At 38.5% G+C, this 25,094-nt stretch overlaps 1 protein-coding gene and 1 pseudogene across 2 annotated transcripts; one reads left to right on the forward strand and one right to left on the reverse strand.

Moving 5' to 3' along the window:
- Positions 1-1,161: 1,161 nt before the first annotated feature.
- LOC145238162 (putative N-acetylated-alpha-linked acidic dipeptidase pseudogene) lies at positions 1,162-4,172 on the forward strand (annotated as a pseudogene). Its single transcript, XR_013862082.1, has one exon. The product of XR_013862082.1 is annotated as a putative N-acetylated-alpha-linked acidic dipeptidase pseudogene (transcript).
- On the reverse strand, positions 4,167-24,055 carry LOC145238163 (uncharacterized). The gene is made up of 14 exons (XM_080101244.1): positions 23,800-24,055; positions 20,156-20,408; positions 19,885-20,031; positions 19,645-19,807; positions 19,232-19,526; positions 18,353-18,460; positions 17,768-17,944; positions 8,490-8,615; positions 7,571-7,653; positions 7,265-7,433; positions 6,920-7,037; positions 6,723-6,842; positions 6,111-6,255; positions 4,167-5,448 (listed from the first exon to the last, which is right to left on the reverse strand). The coding sequence occupies exons 1-14, from the start codon at positions 23,860-23,862 to the stop codon at positions 5,340-5,342; spliced, it is 2,076 nt and encodes a 691-aa protein (XP_079957370.1). The 5' UTR covers positions 23,863-24,055; the 3' UTR covers positions 4,167-5,339.
- Positions 24,056-25,094: the final 1,039 nt, after the last annotated feature.

Below are 25,094 nucleotides of genomic sequence, written 5' to 3' on the forward strand. Positions count from 1 at the left end.
TAGGCTGAATGTATACATATTCCTTTACATAAACCGACTGATTCTGTTTTTACCAAGGATTTGATCGTCTATTGGCTATACTGTTTGATATTGCTTTTACATTTCAATACTAAATCAAGCTACAGTTTTATACACTTAACCTCTGCGGCAACAAAACTAAATTAATTCAATTGCTGTAGTCTTTCTTTACCCAGTTTAGTAGTAGCAAAAATCCGGCCTTTCTAGCACAAATCCGGCTTTTCTACAAACGCATTTTATTGACACCAACGGCTCATAATGTTAGGCAACATAAAAAGGTTCCGGTCCATGAGCCAAAAGGGCCCGTTTCTAGTTTTCAATGGAAGTCACGCATGAAACTGTGGGTGTTTTTTTACCAGCGTGTTGCCTTCGAGTGCTTGTTCCGATAGACTGCTCACATAATCCCTGTGTCACGCTGAACGGATGAAGATTCACGCGAAATTACGTTCCAATTCAAACAACTTGTAATAATTTAAACCAATGCCATAACCGCGTATAATTTTTTAAATCTACATATTGCCCCCAGTTGAAAATAAAAATTACATTGTACACTCAAAATATTTTTGCCACCCTGGTGTCAACTAAAGCAATAAACCAAGTTTGGACTTCGCCCTTTAAGAGAAAGTATATTGAACCTATCATACTTGTGTTTTATAGTTTTAGAGCAAAGTGCACAGTGTAGTGCCTAATCAGCACACTTTGCGAATCAAGCAACATCTTCCACGAAGATATTTATGAGTTATTGCAATAGTCGTTGATGCGTGTCGGCTGCCAATCACGTGCGTGCAGATATTTTGTTTGTGTTGTTGTCATCGCGAGCTATTACTCATTTGTTACAAGTATTTTTGCCAATTCGAGTTGTTACATGCGGAAATGCAAAACGCTAAATGTAGATAGTGTAATTCATAATGATACTAGATGCATGTGTTGAAATTTTTGAGTACAATTTAAGTAAATTAGTTAAAAACTATGTTTTTAGTGGCTTTAATGCACGGTTCAAGCTTCAAGACAGTAGGCGTACAGTGTATTTCAAGTTGTTTTTCCATGTGGTAAATACATATGTCTATTTTTTTAAAACCAATATAAATGCACTGATGCGAAAACAGTGTGCACTGTTTGCAGTTTTTTAAAACAATCCTTAAAAACAATTTTTTTTTTGCCAGTGTTTCTGTAATTACTTTACATCCCAATAGAGCAAATTACATTGTGCAATGACTTCTAATTATTCATCACCTTTGATTCCATTGGAAGATTCTTCAGAAGAATTTGCAATAGAGTATTCTGCAGAAAAATATGGATCAGATGAACTTGGTTTTCGTCAAAATCACACTCCCTATCGTAAGACATCATCAGTTGCGATCACAAAGAGGTCTTTATTTTGTTGGTCCATCTTTGGAGCTACAATGGTATTCATCATAGGGGTTTTGATTGGGCGCTTTGTTTTTGCCCCCAAACTACCTGAAACAAAACCCAAAGTTGCGGAAGTTGTGCCTTTACAAAAGCAGTACACCTACAGTGAAATGAAAAAGATGCTATTCAATGAAATGAAAGCAGAAAATATTGAAAAAAACCTAAAGTTCTTAACCAAAAATACTCACATAGCAGGCAGCATGAAAAATGAAGAGGTATTAGTAAAGGATATTACAGATGCATGGAATGTTCAACTGGACAAAGTTGAGGTGTATCCATATAATGTCTTACTGTCTTACCCCAACAGTTCTTCACCGAACTATGTTGGTGTAATGTTTCCAAATGGCACTGTTACTCGTAAGTCTAATTGGACAGAAACACCATTTACCACCTCGGAAAAACAAGATGATGTTATACATGTGTTTAATGCTTATGGGGCAGCCGGTGATGCAACAGGACACTTGTTTTATGTCAACTATGGCAGGATAGAAGATTATGAACTATTGGTGAAACAAGGGGTAAACGTTACAAGTGGTATTTGCATGGCGCGATATGGGAAAATATTTCGTGGTGATAAAGCTCGCTTGGCTGAACTAAACAAATGTGCTGGACTGGTGATATTTAATGACCCCTTAGACTTTGCAGGACAAAAGAAACATACCTGGAACTCACAAAAAGGAGGCAAAGATGTGTATCCAAATAGTTGGTGGCTGCCACCATCTGGAGTACAAAGAGGGTCACTGCACTTAAATGGGGACCCTCTGACTCCTGACTATCCAGCTTTGAATATTACATATAGAATTCCAGAGTCAGAAAGTTTTCTTCCTACAATACCAGTCCAACCAATAGGCTATGAAGATGCATACCAACTGTTGTCTATTCTTGGTGGTAATGATGCTCCAAGTGATTGGCAAGGAGGTATGGACTTTACCTACAAGTTTGGAGGCCAGTTTGATGAAAATCATAAATATTGCAAAGCCCACATACATGTTGCAAATTATAGAGAAAGACGAACAATCAAGACAGTTATTGGTTACATTCGGGGTTGGCATGAACCTGATCGGTATGTTCTATTAGGAAACCATCGCGATGCTTGGACATTTGGTGGTTTAGACCCATCTAGTGGCACAGCTGTAATGTTAGAGGTTGCAAGAGCCATGAGTATGCATGTCAAAAATGGCAAATGGAGGCCAAGAAGGACCATTGTGTTTTGCAGCTGGGGTGCAGAGGAATATGGATTAATTGGTTCTACAGAATGGGTTGAACAAATGGAAAAGATGCTCTTCTTGAGAGCTGTTTCATATTTTAACATTGACATAGCAGTGCAAGGTCCTGGGGTATTTAGAGCCCTGTCTACACCTGGACTTGGGCAACTTCTGTTTGACGTCACTAAAGATGTACCAAACCCCAATTCAAAGGAGGTTAGGCAGAAACGTCCTTTAGTGTATGACACATGGCTTGCAAAAAATTTTGACTTTGACGACAAAACAAAGCCATACATTGCAAATATTGGGTCTGGAAGTGATTATACATCATTTTTGCAGAAGACAGGTGTTGCATCTGCTGATATAAGGTACAATTACCTTTACCACAACATTTCATCTTACCCAGTATATCACTCAGTGCATGACACCTTTGCCTACATGAAACAGTTTATTGATCCTGAATTCAGCTATTCACTAGCAATTGCCAGGGTTGCTGCTGGTTTGTTAATTAGAACTGGGGATGCATGTGTTTTACCATTCAAGCCAACTGACTATGCAGATAAACTTGCAAAACTTGCTTCTTTGCTACAAAAACAGAGTGGGACTGTACTTGATCAGCATAGCATATCGTTGGAAAATTTACATTGGGCTATCCATCAATTCAAAGAGGCTGCTACAAAAATGGACGCCAAAGTCCAGTTAATCAATTCTACTTCGGATTTGATACATGTAAGGCAAATCAATGATAAACTGTTTCAAATAAACCGTGGGTTTATAGACTTTAATGGTGTGCCGGGACGTCACTATTATCGCCACACCATTTTTGCACCATCATCTCATGACAGTTATAGTGGAGCTGCATTTCCAGGAATAGTGGACACTATATTTGTTGCACAGAGGGGTGGCTCTTGGGATGATGTGAAAAAAGAGATTTCAATTGTAAGTTTGCAAATTTTGGCAGCAGCAAACCTTATGGCCGACTGAACTGCAATATGCAAATTAATAGTATTTTTAGCAAACTCTTTCTTTGTAAGTTTCATTTTGTTAATGTGTTAACTCGAAAGTATTTTTGTTTGAAATAGCCATAATACACACTCTTGATACTTACAAATTAGGGCATCATATGTTTATCTTAAACTTTGACATTTACTACTGAGTTTCACTGTGTACTATAAGTATTTGTTTTTTAATCCAGTATCATTTTTTGAACAGTGTAATCACTTAAAATGTCATGTTGAAAATCAATGTACAAATAAAATCAGTGCCAACTTAATGTGTTACTTGTTTTGTTTTTGCCTTGAACACCAATTTTTTTGGTTGATTAATGTTGTAAAATCATGGGGGGGAAATGTTATTAAATGCATTACTATGTTGAACCCTATTTTACTGTTGGTTGTGTATAAGTTTAGTACAACATGCTTTGTAATTTTAGCTTTAAATTTGTATTTGTCAGCAACAACTTTTAAATGTGTTGCTAACTACGCCTTGTACTATCTTCACCTAATTGTGTGAAATAAAAACACCAGTCTTCGATTTATACATGTACTGTGGTTTATTCGCTCTACGCCCTCGTGTGGCCGTTTCAGTAGTGGGGATCGACCACTAAGTGGCGCAGTGGACCGCTGTCCTTTACCCGGGGCACACACGGACTACACACGCGCACAAATTGGAATACAGCGAGAGAAAGGGATTAAGGCACCATATGAGAAGCGACGGTTAGTAATGCATGAACTAGATTGGCCACAGCGCATCTAAGGTTGTAATTACAAATTCGGGGAATGGCACTAAGAAACAAAATACACGTCTTCACCGACGCTGCGAAGTGACGTCATGATCCCACCGATTTCTAGATGACGTCACCAGCTACGTAGGATCGATTACGTCATAAATCAAACAAGACGGCAGAGTTCTAACAGGAGCGTATTCACATGTTCCATTAGGAACTGGGGGGCTGCGGGCCCGCTCAATGACGTCATCAGCAGCGCGCGAAGCGAGAACATTGCACGATGATCTTCAGCGTGTTTGCGTCACAACACAATCACGGGGTTGGTGATGTCACACATGGCTTGACAAAAGGAAAATGATGCGAAGCGAAAAAAAAACGGAAGGTGTTCCGGTGCGTTTGATAAACTACGCGAACAACCGACAAAGTAAAACAAGGATATACTTTGAATGTAAATAAATGGCTCTCTTGCACACAATATGCAAATATATTAAGACAGAAAAAGGAATATCTCAGAAATGTCTGCCTGTTTGGTCGGATTTTTACATCGTAGAGCAAAATTGTTTCACAATTGTGAAGAGTTTGGGCGATCGCCGCAAAATGATTGTTTGTTACGCAACAAATGAAATACATCTTTTCATGGGCACACAGGGGATCGGGAGCGACTGGGGCGACAAAAAAGCAAAGCAAATAAAAATGTAACAAAACGAGAAGGGTGGCGTTACGCGGACACAGCCTTGGTTTAAATACTACACACACGAGAATAATAAGTAAAAAGTAAGAAAAAAGGGCAAAAAAGAAGCAAGACTGTCGATTTGGTCGCAATTGAAACATTAAACGCGCAAGTCCAAGTCGCCGAATCAAAAATCCGTGATCGATTCTCAGGTAGGTTTGATGAAAGGGTCCGGGGTTCGATTCCTCAACGTAGCGTTGTATTTACATCGTGAGAACATCTACTTTGTACATTTCACATTGCGGAGATTTTACTCGGTGACGAGCTGCGTGCCGGCGACGAACTTCTTTGTGACGTCATGCGCCGAGTTGGACTCGTAGACGACCTCCATCTTGGAACTCTGCACTGCCACCTTGCGGCTAGACAAATATGTGAACTTGTTTAAATTTGACTGAGTTAAAGTTTCATAAGTCATAGCCTTGTGGGTTACCTAATGGGTAATTTGAGGTAGGATGTTAAGTGTACAACTATGTCTACTATGTTAGTAATTTTAACGAATCTTTCCTGTCTGTATAAGTTAATAACCGTAAAAAAAACTGTCCGAAAACAATAATGGTCCCACTAGGACAGTGGTTCTCAACTGGTGGTCCATGATGACTTTTTGGGTGGCCCATAGGACGTTAATTACGTTTGGGGATAACTGGTAATAGTTGCACAGAACTTATTGAGTATTCATTACAAAAAAGCCATTCATTGTTAGCTATCAGCTGTTGGATATCACTCCTCGAAATTTTGTATTGGAGGAATATATTCCAAGCCAATATGTATATTGTGGATGCTTACTTTATCCTTATTTAACAATAGACTGGTCCGTGATATTCCTTTAATTGGACTGGTGCTCCATGGCTTGAATTAAGAACCACTGCACTACAATATTAACCATTGTATAAAACGGAGGTGTAAGTCGGGCCGGGATTTGTACTTGTTCGGTTAGGGGCCTAATTTCACCTCTTAACTCTGGTATGAGTAACGTCAAGTCTGCAATCAGTATTTATTTGAGAAAAATAATAACGGCTCTAACCTTGCAATGATGTCAGCAGCTGTGCGTGGTTCCATTGTGTTGGCAATGATGTTGCTTGTTTGGTCGCCTGTGTCGTTCATTGTCACTCTTCCTCCAGTTGGTTCGTCATATGTGTCACTACCTCCGTCGGTTGGTGGCTCGTTCACTGGTTGATAAAACAGGGTTTGTTACAAAAAGTATTGACAAAATGTGCTATTAAATATATGCTATGTACAATGCCGTATGAGTGAAATCATTTAACTATGGACTGTAAAATACTATTTAGATTTTAGCATGTGACGTTTCTTTGATAAAATTTAAGGACTAAACACTCAAAACAAATGCCCACAAAACACGCCTTAATTCACTAAGAAATCTTACCTAAAGCTACACAAAATGTGCCATTAAATATCTATGTATAATTTTACTGCAAAATACCATTTCAATATTACATGATGTTTCTATTAATAAAGCATAAAAACCAAATACCTGAGACCATTGCTCATAAAACAGGCCTTCATTTAGTAAGACACACAGTTAAACATTTAAATCTGTAGAGATACCCAAACAAAAAATATACCGAAAGCCAAAATTTGACAATTTGTCAAAATATTTCGTCCTGCGCATACTTACTCGCTGCGTCGTGTATCGGTGTTTCCCCGTGTGGCGGATCGTAGGCATAACAACGAGCGTCGTCAAGGCAACGCTTGGCCATCTCGTCGTCTTTGATTGACATGAGAACGCGAGATTGCCCTGCGCGTCAGGAAACATAGGGTCAAAATCAAATTTCGTTAAGTTTCAACCAGTTATTTTGAATCAAACCAACTTACGATGTACGTCGGGTAAAATTTGCCCCGATGACGTAATAGATGTGATGTCATTGGATCGCATTGGTGAGAGAAATGGATACCAACCACCAAGGAAGACCGCGAAGCAAAGGACAATCATCTACAAAAACAACAAAAAACGTTTTTGTGGTGCATAGTGTTTGGATAAACAAGCTATTGCTGCCAGGCATAATGTATAAACGAGTATTGCTCCAATAATAAAAACTGCTGGAAGAGCAATACTCGTTTGTACGTAGTGATTGGTTTAGCGGCGTGGTCTCAGAAGGTCAGATATCGCTCAATCAAATGATTCTAAATTTATAGGAACTGGTACGGGTTGTAACTTACCATAAGACAACTGCTCGTTTGCGTGTTGACTGTACGATTCGGTTTTGGCATCTTCCCAGCCACAAGGGTCTGTAGAGAGCGAAGTTGGCTCAACAAAGATCGGTTGCTACTTTCCAAAGAATCCAGCTTGCGTTTCAAGTCAAGATTTTCTTTGTTAAAATCGTCCATTCTAAAACACAAACAATGGTTGAAGACTAAAAATACAAATAAAATATAATAATTTCTGGAAGTACTGCATTTTTGTTTTTGGAAGTACTGCATTTTTGTTTTTGGAAACACTGCATTATTTTTTAGGGAAATGTTTACCTTTTTTCCAACGTTTCAACATATTCTTTCTTTTTCCTTCGGCTCTCTTGCGCAGAAATCTTGTTTTTGATTTTCCGCCGAATCTACAAACACAAATAAACTTTAAATACAAACATCACACATTTTCAACCAATCAGAACACCGGCATTGTTTTGCCACACAGGTGCGCAAAAAAGCCGACTCCTTTGCCACGCTTACGTAATTGGATAATTACCTTAGGTGTGCGCGGTAACCAAGGGCTGCGACCAATTAGGAAATTAGCAATACTCTATAATCATGGTGTTATTGTATAACGAGAGCGCATAGCCACAGGTGTTCAATTAGTGAAGGGTCGTAAGCCGGCAAAATTGCATTGGTTTGGTTGTAAGGTCGTATTAGGGGTAGGAAAGGGAGGTGGTAATGTGAAGTTATTCCTTTACCGTCGTCAATGTAATAATAGGGTATTTGGTGCAATGGCGTGGTGCGCTGTGCGAAAGGATAAACCAAAATAGAAAGTAAACACCTTGGCCACAGTGTGAATGATTTCTCAAGCTATACCTTTCTTGAAATCTTAGCATGGACGCTTGCAAAGTTTTAAACTATTTAATAAATTACAATCAATGTTTACGATTAAAAAAAGTTTTATGATTGACATTTTTTGGTACTCTAAAGCAATGGGTAGATAGGGTTAACTAAACGTTAAGGACATGCAGTAATATTATTTCTCTTTACAACTTCGACATTTGCTGTTTTGTTTCATTTTAACATTTTAACCTACTTAGCTATGATTCTTGTAAAACACATTTAATCCTAATATAAACTCGCTGGTTATAACGCAAATTTTGACCATGACTTAGCAAGCCACAAATGTAACAAACGTTCACGACTAATGGTTAAGTTTCCGCCTACGGGGCCAAATTCACTGTTGTTTTGCACGAACCTTTTTAAGGGATTTTTCCTCGTTTTTGGTAAGCGGGAATTTAGATGGAACAGAATAACCTTCAGCTACTAATGTCCGTTTCTCTTCTTCTGTAAGTGTCAGTGTTCCGTGGGATTGCGTTAGGCGCTGTAATAGAAAAAGAAATAAAACATGGTAAATCCCAACTAAAAGTTACAAAATCATTTAACATAGTTTGTAATGCATTAACCAATGAAGTATGAAACTCCCGGATCATATACTTTAGTGAGTATAACCGTTTTAAAAATTTCACGTTTTGAAGACCTAAGGGTGGATCATCCGGGGTCAAACTTTAGAAGGATCAACTTAAGATAACTAACTGACATGTGTGTAATTTTGAATAAGTTTTACGTACCTTAGTTAGGCAATAAGATTATATAGCAGGGTTTGGTTAAAATTTTGCCTTTAACAAATATTCTTACAATTTGATAAAAAATAAATTTTACAAAGCCTATTTAGTTGAACACATACGACCTTAACGCCGTGGCACCACAAACAATATATTTGAAAATATCCAAAAACACCCGTATTGTATAGTCTAGTAGAGGCTTTGCAGCTAAGCATTAAGCCTATAGTTGGATTAGGTCATCATAGTAAACACAGATCTGTGTTTTGTCAAATAAAATACACCTTATACATCATGGTTATTTAAAATATAGGTATTATAAAGCCCAAAGACACGCGAATCGATTTTTCATCCATTGTGTTTCGTGTGTATCGCAAAACAAAACCACACTGCAGCGATCAATAACATACTTTGGTCGAGCTTAAAGTACTTTAACGTGAATTAACATTTATTTTAGGGACCTCGTGATAGTTAACGCTCATTAAAGCCAGTTTGCTTATTACTTGACCATGTTAAAAGTATAAATTATGTTTTCCAAGACTTGCGCTTAATTGTGTGTGCTATGTATTGAGAATAAAATTGCCAACAAAGTAGCATTAATGCAGTCCATTTGTAACCTTAATGTTTCGACTGAACCATTTGTAGCGGTATTTTAGTTACATTTCCCAGACATGTGCTTAAATGTGTGTGTAATGTGTTATGAACAAAATTGCCAACAAAGTATTACAAATGCAGTCCATTTTAACCTAAAATTTTCAACTAAACCATTAGTGGCGTTATTTTAGTTACATTTCCCAGACTTGTGCTTAAATGTGTGTGTATTGTAAACAAAATTGCCAACAAAGGAGCATAAATGCATTCCATTTATTACCCACGTATTTCGACCAAAGCATTTGTCACCTTATTGCAATGCCAAGTTTTGACACGCAAGAACGCCTGTATGATTTCAAAGCAGCAAGTAACTAAGGCAAAATATGAAAAAAAGGCTTTGCAAGACAACGGCTGTTATTTCGCAACAGGATCCTAGAGAACTACGTTCCAGGTTTTAATTGTTTTCCACAACGATTCAAGATTCGAGGAACGAGGGCAGCACCCAGTTTTTGTGAGCGTACCCAAGCAGGATGTTGATTTAGTTTGGAGTGATTTTACGCCGCAAGGACTTTTTGGGTGACGGATTTCGAGGCATTGTTGGGATTTCCATCTGATGAAAAACATTTTCTTGGGATTGCTTTTGCACAAAATACACCGAGTATAAACAAAAGTGTAAAGCAGAAGTCAAACCTAATACGTCTTCTTTATCCCAGTGCGGATTTTGTTGGTACAAAGCGACAACTTGGAAAAGCAAAACTACCAGCCACTTTAACTTATAGTTTTAGGAAGAAATGTACATTTTTTGGTGTTTGCAACGATTAGTGACCTTTATGAAAAGGCGATATAGCAATTTTCAACAATTCGGCAGAATACATTTAAAAACAAACGACTAACTTTGCTGCACAGAAGCAGTAGTGTGTATTAGAAACATATACAGATTTTTGCTTAGTTGAGTCTCAGTTCAAAAATCAACCAACTGTCAAAAACGCCAGCCAGAACGTCTGGCATTTTACGAACAAATCGTCGGGAAGCACGTCTGCTGCCATACACAGGCGCTCAACGATGAAACCTTAAGCTAAATATACGTGCTCAGACGAAAAACAATGTACGATGAAAACGTGTTCATATTCTAGTAATGCGACCTAGAAACAGGTTTATATTAATACTGTCGTTTAACAGGGCAGGAAATAAAGGCCAAAATGTTCACAACGCTATCAATAATTCAAGTCTGCATTGTAGGTTGCATTCTGGCCCAAAACCGATTAAAGCGAAGATGAACGTTTGAAAAAGTATTATTACACTGCTGAATACACTCAAGATGTAGAAAATGTCATGCCATTTGAATTTTGGAAACCACCGTCATAAGGATAAATGTCAGACTACATTCAATCGTTAGATCAATATACACCTTGTGTTTTACCAGTGTGTGACACGCTACGGTTTGTCTTCATTTTTCAAAGCGAAACCTACCGGTTACGATCAATAACACCAATGTCTGGCCAGCGCAGTTGTTTTTGTGCGCTAGCTTCCCCGCGGTTCATACCTGTATGTATTGTGTGGGAAATTATGTTTTACCTCGATGCCCGACACGTGTTTAAAGCGGTTCCGCCCTAAATAAACACATGAGAAAGACGGATATAAAGCAATTTGTAGTCGGCAGCAGAAAGGCTTTGACTTAAATGTTTTAAAATTCAAATTTTGTGGCTTTTGGCCCCAAATTCAAGTAAATTAAAGAGCTGCATCAAAAGTTTACGGTGTCAAATATTTTAGTGCTATCTTGATGTATTAACCGAAAGTTAACCAAAAACGGGCACAAATGAGTTGTTTTTGTCTGTAATGGCATTGCGTGGATCTTCTTGGCTTATTTAAGTGCTATATGAGTGACATTAAGCTATTTCACGCTGTATTAAACAGGGTCCGGTCAACCGCATTGTGTAGTTTTGTTCATATGTGTTCTTTCTCCTGAAGTGTTTACTATTGTTGTTTTTAGGTTTTTAAGGTAAATTGGCGACAATTTTATACAAATGTCAGCACCAAAACTAGTAAAGCGCGAAAAAGGTTGGGAAAAATTAACAGCTTGAAGAAAAATTGTCAAATCGAGACCAAAAAAGAAAGATTTAATCTGTAAAAGTCTCAAAACAGCTCGAAAAAGCGCTACAGTCATGGCCTGTCACCAAACGCCACGAAAGTCAGGCACCACACCCGTACAACATTCTGAAAAATGCAACCGCACTTAACCCTTTCAGCCTAAACTTTTGATTTAAATTCGATTTGTGAAACAACGCAGCAACGAAAAGCGAAATAACCGGTCGGTTTCCTTCGAAGGTTACAGACTTTCGCCTGAGGACACGGAACCAACAAGCAAGTTATAGACGATTACCACGAAACAGTCCATCGAATGAGTAATACTGCAAGTGCTATAATTTCGCCCAAAACGCATAAGACCATATTTTAAACAGTCATCGCTTTGTAATATATATAAGCTATAGCTGCCATAATCAAGTTTATAGAGCTCTTCTGGCAGATGTATTTCTATTCCGACATTCGACGTCCTATTCAGGTCGCCTTCGTCAGGGTAATCGCTTTGTAACATGTGTATTGTTTTTGTTGTTTAACAAGAAATGGGAACTTTTCATACAAAATCCTTGTTTTTAGCGAAAATTTACAATAAAGAGACGATTCCCCAATCTTTGTTACATCACAAAGGAAAGGGGAATTCCCAATCATTGTTGCAGCACGAAAACACAGCAGCCCAACCAGCGGCGCAAAAAGTTAATTTTTAACTTCAGTTCAGTAAAGTACAACGCTCAAAATGTGATACAGCGTGTTCGCTATGACGTAGTGTGACGTCACAGTGGACAGGATCAACGCGTCGGTCGTCAACACACCGCAATACATCGTGAATAATTTAAACCACGCGTACAGCGAAGTTTGAGTCAACAATGGCTGCCCAGGGCACTGAAATTGTTAAATATTCTAACCCCGAGGCTATTTATGACGTCACAATGTGAATGTGCATTATACGAAATGAGTAACCAAGCGAGCGCGTGTATTTTTACCGCAAAAGCTATTTATTTGTGTGGTTATTTTCGGCAAACGGGTCAAATATTACTGTGTTATGAGGCTGTGCTTGTGCTGATATTTAATTTTTCGTTGAAAAACTGTGTCAAGGGTTTCTGGATCCTACTTTGACATTTATATGATACATAGATGCGGGGAGGTGGTTTTCAGTCGGTTGATAATATGCGCATGTGCGGTTTGACATGTGGCTGCATATTTGCATTTACACATTTATCTCAGGCAAAAACAACCCTCCCCCTCGAAAATGAACCTACATTTCCAAACTAATACAAATTCCTCAAGACCAATCCAGTGGTTTTTAAACGGGGAGAAATGTTTTTACATGTGGTTTGAAAATAGACACTTAACCTCTGGAAATATAACCTGTGAATTTGATCAAATTTTAAATGACCTTTGTATGGTTTAACGTCTACTATGTAGTATATTAGTAAGGAATAAAAATGTTTTGAAGGAATTCGTCGAAAAGGTTGGAAACTACTGCACTAATCATTCATTGCGTGTTATAACATTAAGTTAACCCACAAACCTGACCTAGGTGCTTAAATTTCATTGGAAATCTAATAAACAAGGCGGGTACATGCTTGGTCGCTGTTCCCATGAAGTTTGTAGCAAAGGTCACATTAAGATAAATTGCTGTTTGACAAGTCGGGTATAACAACCGGTCGAAAATATACAGAGTTGCAAGCCACAAGAGGGTTTCAATACCAGACCGTGACCAAGATCGTGCGTAAGCAACGTCAGGTCAACCTACTGACGTACAGACGTCGAAATTTGAGGCAAAAACGTCGAGCATGACTACACAGGCACGGAACCGCTTCCTTTGGGATACACGTACTGCCGTAACGTAATGAAATTATCCGCAACCCACCGGAAACTTGATAGAACTAAGGGCACGAAAATAGACAGATGGAATGAAATAGAGCCGTTGGATGCTTTTCGGATCACTGAAGAGTAAAGAATCGTGATCCGTTGGTTATTTGTTTGTCGTCTTGACCAGATTTGATGCAAATGTTTATGGACACAAAGCTGTAGCTAGAACTAGGCTTAAAAATAAGCATGCAACTCTGTATCCGAAAAGTTCCACCTGAACAAAAAAGCAGGTAAACCTGGTTTAAGGTGGTGATTTTGACTGGAAACTAAGGGAATTTCCTTTAGTGGGATCAACAAGTTTGACCAACCGACAAGACTGCCTGTTTCGTACAGTGCTCAAGGGGTTTGCGCTAAGCTACCGAAACATTCCTAGGAGATGTATATAAAGCAGAATAGAAACCGATTCGACTACAGCACATTCTGGTCAAAAGGACATGCCTGTTTCTGTGTTGCAAAGGAAACAGATATAGCATTCTATATTTACAACTGTGACAACAAATATATAAAGACGGAAACGTTTTAAATTTCAAAACGCTGAAAGCAAACACAAAGGCGTCAGAAAAACCGTTGCGATAATTTTACGACGGATTCAATATTCTTAACAGTTACAAGGCTATAAACGCCTGAAGGTAACAGACGGCTTTAAATATACGCCTTGGTGTGATACCGTCGCATTTTCGCCTTTTTAAATGTGACTTTCTCGTATCACAGTCGTCTTCTACCTTTACAGCGACACCGAAACTTGGGAAATCCCAAACTCAAGGGAGCGTACGATTCCACGGAAAAGTGCCGCTCTCCGGCCGGTAAACATGATGACGTCACGAAACTTGTGCGAACCGCTGTCCACAGAGAGCAAAGTTCTTCGAACGCTTACATAAGTTTTATTGCTGACACCACTGCTTGCTGGAATTGTTTACAAGTTTTACCATATTGAAAACGTGATTCTTATTATGTTTAGGCAAACCTCGCCTAATTTGTAAACGAATCTAGGTTTGAAACAACCATTTACCAGATTTTATTCCATAAACTTTTAACTTTATTGGCAACGTTGAAGGATAAATCTGTGCGAAAAATTGCCAAGGCTATTAGCATACTACAGTGGTGTCAAATTAGGCAAACTATGACTTCGGAAGGCCCGAATAAAAAACACGAACCCCTAATTGGGAGGTGTAACAGTCCTACGGTATTAAAACAGTAACTATGGGTTTGGTTGTTTATTACTTAAAATCAAAGGTTTGTTTGAATATTGTATCGGACAGGCTTCAGAAAAAAACGTCCGTATAGCAGACAACTCCCACTCAAAAAAACAAAGTTCTCTAAAAAATGTGCCAAATTTGCGAAAAGCATCCATCATGTTGCCCCGATGGAGAGCAACAAGCAACGCAAAAAGCGCACTTTCAAAACAATAGAAAAGCGACCGGGCAACTCGGCTGGGGTTTCCAAACAGTTTGAAACCTGACTTGCGGTTACTTGGTGTCGGGGCACGCAAAACGAAAACAAACGTCAACAATTAACAAGTGACAAAGCTAGATGTTTGTCGCTGTTTGAGTGATAGCTTCGGGCATGACTTCAAGGCACGAATTTCTGTTGTCAGTTCCGCCAATACTGTGGTGTATTCGTGAAATTTTCAGGGCGTTGTTTTAATAGCTAGATTGCCTGCAGGGGCCTTATAGAGAAAACAACATGTTCGGGTATAAACCAATCGCTTTGATTGGTACGGAAGCGACATCGCAATCCAAATGGCTTTTATGGTGGGCGCTTGGCAGCGTAACGTTTTGAAACAGGATAAGAGTCGCGATTTTTCTTTAAACACTGAACTGTTCGCGCAAACTTTTTAAGAAACTGTGAGGTCAATAGAGTGCAAATTACCCTATTTAATAATTTCAAACCATACCATCGCAAAAACTATGTTTCGTTCAAAAGCCCTTTTAGCCGTTATCCCCTGTGGTACAAGCTACAGCTACAGCAAAACTTTTTATGTTATTACACAAAACAACCGACAACACCAAGCAAACAAACATTAAGCTATTCAAAACCCTATCAGAGAAGAAAAACCATAATTACATCGTTCCTTAGGTCGCCATTCATTACGCATAAACATGTATCAAAACAGTCCAGTTCTGTTTAGAGCTCCAATTGTGGCATCGTCAAAATCCCCATGACATGTCACATGCAGATTAGATCGCCCAACAAAACAAAAACCTCTGAGCGGTGACGCTAGGGCTTCGTTGGAAACCCAGGCACAGATAATGGTAGGAAGCGTAATTGGAAGCGCGAATTAGGTTGTGCCAGTCCTGCTTGGCCAGCTTCTATTGCTTCCCGACGTACTGGCATATTGCTATCTCAAATTATACCGTACAGCACCACGAAAACGCATCCGCAAATGCATTACAGCACCACAAGGGCCTTCTAATGATGTCATATGTCCATTTTGACCATTGTGCGTCGTTTCTTTTTGAAAATGCAGAAATGTTGTATTAAGTGTGGCATGATTGCTTGGTGGTAATATACTACACCTAAAAGGGTGGGAATTTGTGTGTTGGCATTAAATGGTTTTGCAGCCTTAACTAATATTTACTTTGGAAGCCTGGTGTTAAAACAATTGATGTGTAATATAATTTGTAGATACTAAAGACTTGGTTTACAACCGTGTTTCAAATCATAAAAGTCAACTATTCAAGGTTAGGAAAACGAAGTATTTAGTTAACAAAACACATGTTTTTTAATCAAAACTGTGCTCAACAACCAATTTATCAGAAGGGGATCTAAGTATATGTCCACTTTATGAAGGTAAAAATACCCAATACATAGCAGCTGATACTACAGCACAGTTCAAACGTGTAAACATTCGAAACATTCAAACACAACCGTCAGATTGGTGTCAAATTCGGTTCAACAAAGAAACACGTGTTTTAAGTGACAGGACGTTCCAAACAGCGTTGTTTTGATTTTCCGTTGACGCCAGAGCTATAGCAAAGCAAGTGGGCTGTCCGATACTGCCGGAATAGCATGGTTTAGCCGCTAAACCCAGTTTACATATAACTGTGGAATAACCACTGCCATTGTGAGGCTGTGGAGTCTACATTATGACTTGACTGAGAGGGTAGTATGTAAACAGGTGTACTTTAAGAACCACCTGATTTTCATATATCTAGACTTGTTTGACTTGTATTATATTATATTCAAATGCCTGGAGAGTTGCTCGCTCGATCGTTGATATGCCCCCAGGCTGTGTGATAGAGATAATCTCACAATTTGGACAAACTTGTGGTTTTAACAGGGATATTTCTAGTACTTGGTAATGGAAAATTGCATGATACAACACTCTAATAGCTGTGATATCTTGCAGGCTTGAAATATGGTGTTACACATCATGATATTGAAATATGGTGTTAAACATCATTAATTTTTTAAACTAGGTACACAAGACACGGACTTAAAATGTGGACATTTTACTGATGATAACGCTTGTTTTTGTTGAAAAGATTGCAAATGAAAATGTCTACATTTCATTCTACATTGCTGGCAATTTTGTTTTTAGTAAAGCTACTTTTTGAACATTCCATTTTAGCATGTGTCTCAACTAAATGTTTCTTCAGTCTTTTCTGTGAAAATTAACCACAATTGGGACCTGCTGTCTTGTCATCGACTTAACCAATCATTCAGCCCAAAAATGGTCTGGGAAAGTACGCCACAAGAGCATAATTATACCCAGTCTGTCACAAGTATCATACAGAGAATAGCCGGAAAGAGATGTTGTGCTTGACGGTTTCTATGCGGCAGTGCTGCTATGATCAAGTCAACCACTTGATACAAGCATGACAGCACTACAGAAATGACCTCTTGTATACACACTAGGGTTCGAAGTACCACAAGTGGTCACTTGACGAAGAGATTTTAGCATTATTTGAAGACTGCACAATACTACAACACTGATGGCCAGCCACTTGTAGTTTACCGAACGTTTGTTTTAACAGACAGTTTGCGCTTCCTTTGCAGTTTGACACCAAGCAAGGGTTATATATGTTGGAGTCTAATGCAGGTTTGTTTCACTTTACTTCAATTGTTGGGAGTAAATAACATGGTTTCCGTTTTAGAGGGATGGGTAAATATTAACTAGAATATTTTGAGACCTTTTAGCTCTTAAACATTGGCTTTCAACTGCCCCATAAACTGACAGGATTACAACCATATGTATCTTTAACTGTAAGATCTTTACAACCAATTCCCATTTCCTTTGTCACTTCAGTGTAATGTTTTTGTAAAATGTACCAATCCAAATTCATGACAACACAATTTACAACCCTATATCAGATTCAGCTATTCCTTGGAACAAATTGTAACAGAAAAAAATTAAAATTTTTCACCATACCTGGTTTGAACTTAGGAGTTGGGCATCAAGGCTGTTGGTAGCAGGTTGAACTCTTATGTGGGTCGGGTGGCGCACCGGGGAGTTGGGACATCCTGTGCTGCTGGCTCGAGATCTGGGACTGTTGGAACCCTCAGTGTCGCTGCTTGTGCTGCTAGGTGGCGTTGGAGGCAGATTCATCTACGAAAAACAAAATTTAAATACAAACTATACACACTGTATACGGATCTGTTCATAAGTTTAATGGTGAAAATAACGGCCCAAATAGACGTAAAAAGCGACATGCTTTATTGTTCAAACGTTTCGGCAAATGCTCATGCCATCATCAGTGATATCATTTGCCGAAACGTTTGAACAATAAAGCATGTCGCTTTTTACGTCTATTTGGGCCGTTATTTTCACCATTAAACTATACACAAGTTTGGAACACTTTATATGGATCTGTTCATAAGTTTAATGATGAAAATTACATGCTTTATAATGTTTCGGCAAATGCCCATGCCATCATCAGTGATATAAAACACAAGTTTAAATGTTAAGAATGGAAAACAATTTTTAGTGCTTTTTAGGTTGGGAGTATATATATACCTGGGTGGGATTTATTTTCATGTGTTGCTGTATATCCTGGTCGATCTGTGAATCAGTCCTGATTTTAATTTTCGAGAAAATCTGTCCGTCCTGTTGAAACTTTGTCACCTACAAAATAGATCGCGAATTGAAAAAGACAAATCCATTTTTTGGACTTTTTAGACCAAAAGCACAATATTTGCTACCTTTGTACCACAGTAACATGTAACAATACAATAATTTGATTCAGGCATATCAATATTGTACCAAAAGCCAATGTACTGTTCCTGGAAATAGTTTGAAAAGGTTGCTCTGTGGTATATCAGTACAACGACCAGTTGTGCTAGCTCATTTATTCAACAAAACAATGGTCCTACATGAGAACAATGCAGCGCCATAATATGTTTGCACCATTATTGCAATGAAATGTCTGTCATGATTTATTCTATACTGATGTCCCACTTTACAATCTTTACAGTATGCTATCAAACTAGATCAGTTTACACAAAACCAGAAATTTTTGTCTGATTTGAGTCATTAATTGTATATAATTTTTTAAAATTCACATTTCCGACACATATTTATTTTTCATTTAATTTACAAAAAAATGATGGCTTGGAAACTAACCGACTTTAATATTTTCAATAATAGTCAACATTTAGAATACCCAAGTGATTTTAGACAAATAACAGTTAAGACAAATAACCAACATTTATTATATGTAAGTTATTCACACTTAAGACGAATAGCCAACATTTTTTATACCCCAGTAATTTACATTTAAGATAAATAGTCAACATTCATTATATTGACACAATTATTTATTAATCATACACTTAGACTTACGGTGCAAACAACTATACAAGCATTTTTTATTTTTTCCGAAACATGTAAACCTACCAAGCGTCCATTTTTCAGGATGGTTTGCAGAGCTGAAGTAGGAATCTGTATTTGGGTCTTGTGTGTAAAGGTGTTGGTTGTAATCTTAGCCTGGGGAACAGTGACTTTGATTTTTTGGCTGGACGGCAGGGTGATAAGGTCTGAGATGCTAAGAAGCTCTTCCACTGATGGTTTCTGAGGTTCTACTGCTGGTGCTGCAGGCTTGGAATTGGCCAAATTGTCACAGATAAAAATCTGTGAATGTTTTGGCGAGCTGCTGGCAACTGATGTAGTAATTGGCTGATCTTTACTAAAGCTGCAAAAAGGCAAACCAATAAAAATGTTAGTCATTATATACTAACATATACCAGTTTTTGATCAGCTATTTGATATTTTTAGAATAGCGGCTCAAAATATTTTTTATTTATAAGTACCTGAAGTCCATTGGTTCCTCCTTGATCTCTGGTATTGGTTTGATACAAGCACTTCCATCTTCAGCTTTGGAGATTGTGATGGTAGGGTTGGATTCTGGGGCAGTAAAGGTCACAGATGGAAAAGAACAGTCGATAGGTTGGTCTGGTTTGGTGTCGAACACAACTGTAAATTGAAGAGTTATTAGGCTTGGTACTAAGAAAACAACTGGTCCGTGGCGAAATCTTTGTGAGTGTTTTTACCTTGGTCTTCAAGTGGCTTTGGGCTAGCACACACATATTTGTGGAGATCATCGGGAATCAAAGTGTTGTCTATGTCAAGTTGTTCATCATTCATTGGGTCGTTCTCTGATGCAAAGATAGGGTAGTTGAGGTCATCAAGTCCGTAGTCTGCAAAACAAATATATAATTCAAAAAATCATTTGAAAAAAAGAAATTTTAGTCACATTAACTTAAGGTTGAATTTTTTATTTAATTGTTTTTCTATTAGTAACTAACAAAATGGCCCTCTCACCATTCGAGAAGTCCTCAAATTTCACAGCCATCAAAGGGGTGTCTGGTCTTTCGTTCAGCAGAGAGTGAGCATGCTCGGTTGCATTTTGGCCACTTGAGGAGCCAGAGCTTGATGATGGTGACAGGGAGTAGGATGGAGATAAAGGTGAAGCAAGTCCGTGGTGGTACTGTAACTCAAAGTCATCTTCCAAGCTTCGGTTGTCCCAATTTCCCGGCAGTTCATTAAATTCTTTCACATCTTCATCACAGAAGGGCTGCAAAAGAAATAAATGTTAATATTATCTTCAATCATTCACCAAAAACAGAAAGTTTTGTGCTAAACTATCAAAAACCAAATGATGTGATTGTCTAGGTAAGGGCGAAAATTTGGCAACCTTGGAAACAGTCTTAGCCCTTTTTTATGGAAATAAAAGTTTTGGCACATTCAGCAATTTACCAGTTCAGCATTTTCACTCAATATCACACATGTGTATGTTTCACAACTTAAGCAAATAAGCTGATACAAAGAAAGAGAAACCATATCCCTATTTACACAAACACCCAGGCGTTTGAGCAATGAAATAATTAAAAGCAAAACAAACAGAAACGATGCCCTTTTCCTTCAGGACAAAGCCCATAGTGAAGTTATTCTCATGTGGTTTTGAGGCATAAAAGACAACGCTGGGACGCTATGTGACTAATTAAACAAGAAGGTCGCTGTGGTGCCAGTTGGAGAGGTGCCTGACACCAAACAACGATAACGGTCGCTGGTAGCCGCTGCATGCCGAGAGCAAATGTTTTTCACGAGCCATACGTTTGCACAGCACCCACGTGACCTGAGTGATTCCGAAGGGAAAAGCGCATATGGTACCCTGCCGTTACAAATGTTAACGCCTAGCGTAAATAAATATTCTTGTGTTACCTTAAAGTGAAAGTGTGTGCTTTAAATGCCCATGACGACTGCAGTTATGTATTGTGCCAAATGGCATTTAGCATATGCTACAGCAGGCGGAAATCAAAGTCCAAATTCCAAAGTTGCGCAAGTGTTTAATGCGGTAACAACAATACAAAGTTCGGTACAACTTAGGTGATCTACAAAGCTCAGCAAGTTAAATACGGCGTTATGTCATGCTGTCCATAATACAGTAACTATTGGGCGTGTTCATTCGCCTGCGCCACTTGAAACTAGGAGAATGCGCATTCAGCGTCCCGAACCGGCAATCAGTTTGGCAACGGACAGTAATAACAGATTTGTTACAGGATGTGCATATAGCAGTTCTTCAATCAGTCTGCTATTTCCACGACGGCCGCGGCCAGTAAGCATGCCTGACAATCAATTAACTAGTAACCGAGATTGGAGCGTTCGCTAGCAATCAAAGGTAATTACAAGGTAAAATCGCTGCGATGATGTGGTAAGTAGGACGGAATAGGTCGGGTTCCGCTGGCAAAACGAAGAATTTGTTCTTTATCAATCCCCGTGGGACAAACGTGAGGACATTTTAGTTCAAATACTGGTATTAAAACCACGAATGAGTAACCTATCACGTACTGTTGTTAATGTACTTAGTTGAATGGCGAACATCACCCATGCACCCTCGCCCAGCTATGTTACTTTCTCCGTCGAACATGAAACACAACACCACTACTAGATCATAGGTCCTAAGCGGAGAAGCAATTTGAATACACCGGTAACTGAAGACATTTCTCCGGTGCGAAACGACGGAAGACAGTCATGCATTTTGCTGACAGTTAATTATAAACACACCGGCTTGCGACTTTGCCACTGACATCAGCTAAGGAGATGTACCGGATGGCAAAAAAATGTAACAAATTGCCAGCAAATTTGCAAATGCCTAATCAAGTCGATTGTGGCTAAGCAAAACCTACAGGTAACAGAAAATGCGTTTTCAGGACGTCGCATGCCAAAAATGTATGCATATGAATACACACGACAAAAAAGTAACATCATCATGCCCATGCGTCAAGGCATCTTTTAAAAGCGTGGGTAAAATTATAGGTAGGTGCACGTGTTCTGCCCTAAAACCCGTTATTTACCTTGTCTGCTGTAGTATGCCGGTAAGGACAATTACACTGGTAAACGAGGAAAGGCGTTAACGGCAAAACGCCCCAACTGCAAATATTCAATGGTGAAGGTATGGTCACTGCATTTAAACTAGACTGAAAGCGTTTGACCACAAAAAAACATATCCTTAAACACATTAGTTAGGCTGATACAGAATAAAAAGAAATTTTGTGGCTGACGATCGTTTATCACGTTGAATGCTGTTTGTTAAATAACCTATCGATCCGCACACATTTAAAAGTAAATAAATACAAAACGGATCATAACCGAAACCGAAAAAACACACAAACAATTCCTGGAATAGTTTACTAAAAACGTTTATGTCAGCTATTTCAATCAATCAACTTGGCCAAAAGTTGTCAAAACCGGTTGAGCAAAATAAAAGAACCCTTCACTTTCAGTAAACATCGTGAAATGATTTGTTCGCGCCTTGCCAAGAATACAGCCCGGCTTTTGATGTCATATACAAGAGAGACCCAAGAGGTCTCTTTTCTTGAAATCGCCGGAAACAATGACGGCAACTTTTGGCTTTCAATTCACGCAGTCAAGCAGTAACCATTGAGACAGGCCCAACTGGCCGAAGGCTAGCTAAGTACGTATAATCACGGCATGAACATTTCTACTACTGTTCCGCATGTAACCACAACGTACGCCCGAATAACCACGCCTTTCAGATTATACCTTGTGAAAAACAATAAAGCGCCGTTGCCATGGAAAAGGGCGTCGACGGTATGTAAGGTTACGGTAAAACGGCGTTAAAAAGTCCCGCCCAATTTAGCACAAAACGACGCCACAGTTGAATTGAAAACAAATCCTGTTCAAGATCCGGTCGAGTTAGAAATAAAGATTATAAGGTGTGTGCTTGCGAACTATTAAATACAAGTTGTATGAAGCGATAGAGTCGTAGATTGTATTAACACGAATGTCAAACTCAAAGGTTATTGATAAGCTCTTAGAAAGCGCACAAACATATTTCAAAGCTTTAAAAAATCCAGCGTTTTTTTAAACCTGACGCTATCAAACTCATATCGAAAGGCATCCGGGTTTAAGGCCATATGGCTAACGGACAAACGCGCGTATTTTTCTTCAATTTTGTTTGACCAAGCTTGCTGACGAGCGGTAGGAGACGCGCTACAAGGGGCACTTCTCCCGACCCGTAAGCAAACATCCTATTGGACGATGGGGATTTAAATCGGCAAGGTTTAGATCCGGGTTCAATACGAATGCCACTTCACAAACAACTTATTTAACAACTACACTTGTGAAATACAGTCTCTGTATTCTACTGACTATATTTTCAAGTTTTAATTTGGAAACTATAACAAGTGGAAAATAACATTACCAACACAAAGATACATTTGGTTTGATAAAGGTTCTAAATGCAACAATCATACAATTTTAGTACATAAGTATTAAGTAGCTGGATTGTAACAAACACTGCATTTACCACATTCTACTTTATCAATTCTACAAAACATTAATGTATGGAATGGTGACTATTTGTAAAATTGTTGAAGTAGATTAAAGTATAAACAACAAACAGTTTTAACAATAATGTTATAAAATACATCTCATAAACTTACTAGTTTGTAGTAGTTCGTCTCCAAGAAATCCAAAGATTTCTCATCAAAAACATTCACATCCATATTCTTGGATCTTTTATTACTTTCTTTTCTTCTCGAAAATCTTGTCAATTCAAGTCCGATGTCGTAGTCCAGGGTTCGGTAGTAAGGGAATTACAGGGCTAATGTTTCATTATTTTTTATTAAACTCTCTAGGAAAAAAATTATTCAGCTATAGTATAATTATACAGCTGAAACTGAAAAAGGTGAAATATACAGTTAGGTTAATCTAAACTAAAACCTGTTCTCTAGTAGCAAAACAAACATAATCTTGCAACTACAAGTTTTAAGCAACACTAATTTTATTAGTTCAGCACAATTGTAGACCATTATACAAATCTATTACTGCCAAAATCACACATGAATATGATGTACACTTATTGAGTAACCTGACTGTTATATTTAGTGGAGATTTTATAATGTTTCAGCAACTAAACTAACAATGCATGACATGCATTGGAAAACAGTCTGGAATTGTCATCGAGGAAACCGTGAGAGGAAAATACCTCACTCTACCCACACCTAGACGTACAACTAGTCTGGCCAGACTTGCAAAATTTCGGAACTTCAAATTATCGAACCCGCCGCTACGTCACTGCCTTCTTCTTGCGTATTGATCACGTGAACAGCAACTGAACGGAACCGCCGGCAATGTGGAGAAGCTTTGTAAGTCTGTCGACCTTTTGCACACATTTTTGGCTTTTCAGCAAGTATCATATTTTGTTTATGCAGAAAACAAAACTTAAGAACAGCAGTTGTTGCAAATTTATCGAACTGTAACGAACTTAGCTTACATATTGCCCTACACATGTCTTTTTGTGACCTTTTTTCATCAAGAAACAGTTTTATGCTTTTGCAAAATGTTGTATGGCCTAACGGTTTTAAACTGACGCGCATTGCTTGACTTATAACATATCTTGACAACGAGAGCATATCTGTATGTCCGACAAGTCTCAAAATCCCACTAATCTACTGTAATCCACTGTAAGCAGTTCGTTAGCAGTAGGGCACCAAAGCTCCGACCCGAATTGGTCTTATTATCATCCAAATTTGTTTGTAAACATGTCTTTTGTGTGAAACTATCCCCCAGGCGCCAGAATTGCCAAAAACATTCCTTGAAAGAATAAATTTGGCCGAGACGTTGTACAGACGCATATCCGCGGGCTACACCGCCAACTAGTAAATGACGGGTGCGCCAAGGGTAGCAATTTGCAGACCTTTGTCATTTTCTTAAGTTGACTTCAATGACTCCAAAA

The sequence above is a fragment of the Phallusia mammillata genome, chromosome 7 (genome assembly GCF_965637545.1).
Source record: "Phallusia mammillata chromosome 7, kaPhaMamm4.hap1.1, whole genome shotgun sequence".
In the NCBI taxonomy this organism is placed as follows: Eukaryota; Metazoa; Chordata; class Ascidiacea; order Phlebobranchia; family Ascidiidae; genus Phallusia; species Phallusia mammillata.